The sequence below is a fragment of the Aphidius gifuensis genome, linkage group LG3 (genome assembly GCF_014905175.1).
Source record: "Aphidius gifuensis isolate YNYX2018 linkage group LG3, ASM1490517v1, whole genome shotgun sequence".
NCBI lineage: Eukaryota > Metazoa > Arthropoda > Insecta > Hymenoptera > Braconidae > Aphidius > Aphidius gifuensis.
Genome location: NC_057790.1, coordinates 8,242,649 through 8,247,490, shown reverse-complemented (window position 1 = coordinate 8,247,490; position 4,842 = coordinate 8,242,649). Strand labels below are relative to the sequence as shown.

The 4,842-nt window shown below is 25.7% G+C and overlaps 1 protein-coding gene across 1 annotated transcript; it reads right to left on the bottom strand.

The window, feature by feature from the left end:
• Nucleotides 1-239: 239 nt before the first annotated feature.
• Nucleotides 240-4,588, bottom strand: LOC122850835 (leucine-rich repeat-containing G-protein coupled receptor 5-like). The gene is made up of 4 exons (XM_044149896.1): nt 4,522-4,588; nt 4,122-4,280; nt 2,398-3,486; nt 240-310 (listed from the first exon to the last, which is right to left on the bottom strand). The coding sequence occupies exons 1-4, from the start codon at nt 4,586-4,588 to the stop codon at nt 240-242; spliced, it is 1,386 nt and encodes a 461-aa protein (XP_044005831.1).
• Between the last annotated feature and the right edge of the window lie 254 nt (nt 4,589-4,842).

Sequence of the window (4,842 nt, the reverse complement as noted above, 5' to 3'; positions counted from 1 at the left end):
TTTTCATATTTACATACGTAAATGTCTTCAACTATCAGCCTAACCTTCAAATTGTGTCAATTACAGATATCTTAATAGTTAACATACGCATATTAACTATTAAGATACGTATGTTTAATGTTAATATATATATCTTTGATGTAAACTTATCAGCCACCACCCATTTTAACATGGCATATGTTAACATTAAACAGGATATGTTAACTGTTAACATATCCTTCTCTGTGTGTGGTTATTTTTTAGATATCATCATTATAGCGTTGTCTTGTCACTTGATTAGCCGCCAAGTGAGTAAATGTTATTTTTAATTCTTGAAATTATATCACATGTTTATGATAATTTTATTTATATATGTATACATCTATAGGCAAAAAGAGTAGCTGAAACGATAGTGTCACCCAATTGCATAATTCACAGACAAAAAAATGTTCAGGTAATTAGTTTATTGTATTTAACTTTTTTCATATAAGTATATAAACAATTGATATTATTTTCAAGAACGAAGAGGCAGCAAATGCATATTTTCTCATTACAAAAGTCAAATTTACTGCTGCAACTGAATTGTTTGTTATCAGTTTGCCGATTTTACTTTCCGTAAGTTTTAAAATAATATGAATTTTAACAGTTTTTGAGTGGGTATTAGTGCAGAGGGTAGAAATTCACACACTGTCCCTGCAACATTTGACCATAGAAGCCGGGGCAAATTCTCCACCTGTTGAGCCCCTGAGTGGGCAATTTTTGTAACGAAATATACTATTATATGATGAATATTATATGAATATACTATTATATAATGAATATTATATAATGAATAGTATATTTCGTTACAAGTGCCCACTCAGAGAGTGTGCTCTCAACGAATTTGGAGGGGCAAGCACGAGCCTTGGCGAGTGTTTCCCCTCCAAATGAGTTGTGAGCGGGCTCTCTGATTGGGCACATGTAACGAACCATATTTTATGTTACTAGGGACAGTGGTAATAATGTGTGAATTTCTAAAAAGCGCACTACCCCTCTTGCGCTTTGGAAATTTACACATTGTTCCCACTGCCCTTGTAACATAAATTTATTTAAAAGATTGTAGGAGCGATGACAACATATTTGGTAATCTTGTACAAGTCCTCATCTGCATGAACTTGAGTGCTTATTAAGTATATATTTTCTTCTGATAACGAAAAAAATTATTTCCACCAATCATTTTTTGTTAATATTAATTTTCAAATGTAAGAGAACTATACAATGAAATATTATACATATTCATTTTAAATACACATTTTTCTAACTGATTTTTTTTGTACCTTGAACTAGAAGAATACACTGTGTATTGATTTTAAGTTGACATAATATTTAACAATCATACAAATAGATTTGATAACATTATTATGACATTTATTTAATGTCAGTTTGAATTAAACGTGATCATAATTTTGATAACAACTCATCCAACGATGCGTGCACGGAAATTTATAATTCATAATCAACAGTGTTGACAAATAAACAATTACATTGATTTGTTTTTGTTTTTTTCAATGCAAAACTAAAAACAAGGTTGTGGATTAATAAAATGGAAGTTATGTTTTATTAATAAATTTTTTAGAATACAAATTATTGGACATACTTCACATGATATTGCTTTATTTGATAAATTGAATGTTATTATTTGATAAATAAATCGATTGATTGAAAACATCCATTTGACTCAGATTGAACAGTTTTTTCTTTTGTAAAGTTATGACTATAATATAATTTTTAATTTTATACATATATAATATTTGTTAAACAAATAATAAAATTAAAAGAAACGAAAAATACATATCATCAAGAACAAAAGAAAATATATACCATTATCAAATTTTTATATGAGTATATATACACACTGGACAAAATATTTGTTTTTTTAATTTAATCTTATTAATATCATTTTCAAGTTGTTGTTCCAAAATTTAATTTTTAATAGATAAGATCATGATTATTATTTTATTTATCCATGTGATGGATAAAATTCAATAACATAATCTTCGTACATATGAGCAATAGTAAATTTAGAAATTCTCCAAGCTGGATTAACCACGATAAGATTAAGATTATTATGCAAATATAGTTGTTTGATGTTGGTGTCTTTAAATGCGTCATTTTCAATAAGGCTTATTTTGTTGTATGATAAATCTAATTGATCACATTTAACACCGTCAAAAGTATCAGTTTTAATGATAATTTCATTGTGACTTAAATTTAACAGCTTTATATTTTCAATTCGAGGTAACATAAATGTTTTATCTCGAATATCTTTGATTTCATTGTTATTTAATAAAATTACTGCAAGATTTTTGAGATTATTAAACAAATTCATTGGAAGAGTAGTTAATTTGTTGAATGACAAATTTAAATATTTAAGATTACTTAGTAAATTAAATACACCAGCTTGAATTATCAACAGATTTGTTTTAGTTATTGTTAATACTTCAATTTGAGGCATACAAATAAATGAATTTTCTGGTAATTCATCAATTTCACCACTTACATAACGAATATCTACTATTGAATTTGATATATTTTTGGAATATACATTTTGACAAATACCAATAGTTTTATTACCAATAATTTCCAAGGTCCTTAAACTTTTAAGATTTATCAATACTTGACTGAGATATTGAATAGTTTCTATGACTTGAATTTTTAAATACTTGAGTGATTTTAGCTTATCAAATAAATTACTTGTCAATGTTGTTGCTCCAACATTCAGAATCAAATCTTCCAAGTTTATTAAACTCTCAAACGATTCAGGATAAATAATAAATTCATGATTTCCAGTATAATGTATTTCTAATATTTTAAAATAGACATTGATGTTTGAATTGTTAAATGCATTTCTACCAATTGATGATATTCCAGATAATTCGAGTTTGCTACTTGGTAATGAAAAATCCGGTGAAAAATCATGTATTATAACGTCAACTGATGATAAAGAATTTAGTTTTGTACAAATCCTTAATATACCTTGAATAATACAATCAGTTTGTATTTTAGATTCATCAACATTCCAAGCATCATAGTTTTCAATAAGTTTATCGTTATTTCCTACATACAGATTGTCAAGATTTATATTTTCAAATGCACCAGATTCAATAGATGTTAATTTATTATTTGATAAATCCAACCATTTACATTTGACACCATAAAATGTATATTTACTTATAAATTTTAACTCATTGTAACTCAAATCTAAAGTTGATAATGTTTGTTTATCAAATGTTTTATCATCAATATTGTTAATTTTATTATTTCTCAGTATGAGAGAATTTAAGTTTATTAATTTTTCAAAAATATTTCGACCAATATGTGTCAATTTATTCGATGACAATGTTAAACTTTTGAGTTTCTCAAGTCCAATAAATGCTCCATTTTCAATGATTTCGAGGCTGCCATTACTTATATCAAGATTTTCAAGTTTATTCAAACAAGAAAAAACTGATGGTCGTAAATTTTTAACTGTACCAATTGTATAACAAAGATAAACAATATTCAAATTATTATTATTATTACATGTCTCATGACAAATATCATCATTGTATTATGATGAGTTATTAGAAAGCTTTTTAATTTCAAAAGATTTGACAATAATTGACAGGATCCTATATTATAAGATATCCAAAATCCCGTGAATGATAGTTCGAGTGAATTTAAAAATTTCAGATGATGAAAAACAGGTGTTGTAAACAGAATTGAATTAGTTTTAAGTTTTAGAGTTTTTAGATTTTGCATTCCTGCAAATGAATTCTTATTGAGAATTATATCATTTTTTGTAGACGAAATCATTAAAGTTGTTATTTGTAAATTGTCAAATGCATTATCATCAATTGATGTTATTTCATTGTCGTTGATATGGAAGGTTATGGGTTGCCATAAATCAACGACAAGTGACTTGACTGAACTTAATGACATCAATTCAAATGTTTTACAAATTTTAAAATACAAATTTTTACTATAATAACATATTTTTGAATTTTTTTTTACACTGATTGATTCATTTGATGTTATATTCATTTGTGTAATATTATTATTATTATTTGGATTTAATGCAGTATCAATTGATGTGTAAAATCTATATACTATAGTAGACTTACACTCAAGACACCATAAGAAATAATTATGAGACAACAGCTTATTGTTAAAGAAATAAAGTGTATCAATATGTGAACCATCAAATGCTCCATCTGCTACAAATTCGATTTTACTTTGTGTAAAATCAATAACACGACATTGAATTTTTTGAAATGTTTTATCTTTAATATATTCAAACGAATTATAACTCAAATTGAGCAATGATAATTTTTTATTTTCAATTGTCAATGCTCCATCATCAATTTTATTTATTGAATTATTACTCAAATCAATAATATCCAAACTTTTTATATTAAATAAATTTGAAGGAATGTAAGTCAGTTTAACATTCGATATTAATGATACTGTTTTTAATTTTTTTTAAAACACCAAATGCACCAGGTGCAATAAAAGTTAACTTACTCTCAGCAATTGTAAGATGTTGAAGATTTTTTAAACACATAAATGATTGACGGGTTAGTATTTCCATTGAACTACCGGTATATTGAAGTTGTAATATTTTAACAGGATTATTTTCATTTATTAAATTACAAATATCAATATCTTCATGATTTAAAAATTCTAGTTTTTGTAAATTCAAATGTTTTTTTAAAATATCATTGAAATGTTGTCTTGTTTTATTGGCTATTTGTATTTTTAAATATTTTAAATCATCTAGACCATAAAAAGTATCTGGGTCTATTAAAACTGAGGCTGAATTTATTTCCAAATTTTCTAATTCTG

Bases quoted from the DNA above. Each gene is read 5' to 3' on its own strand.
- LOC122850835 (XM_044149896.1), bottom strand. From the start codon at position 4,588: ATGGAAATACTAACCCGTCAATCATTTATGTGTTTAAAAAATCTTCAA. The intron at 3,487-4,121 runs GTAAGTCTACTA...CAATTGGTACAG, and splicing joins TTTCTTATGGTGTCTTGAGT to TTAAAAATTTACGACCATCA. The intron at 311-2,397 runs GTAATCTTAAAT...TATAATTTCAAG, and splicing joins TGGTGTATTTAATTTACTAA to AATTAAAAATAACATTTACT.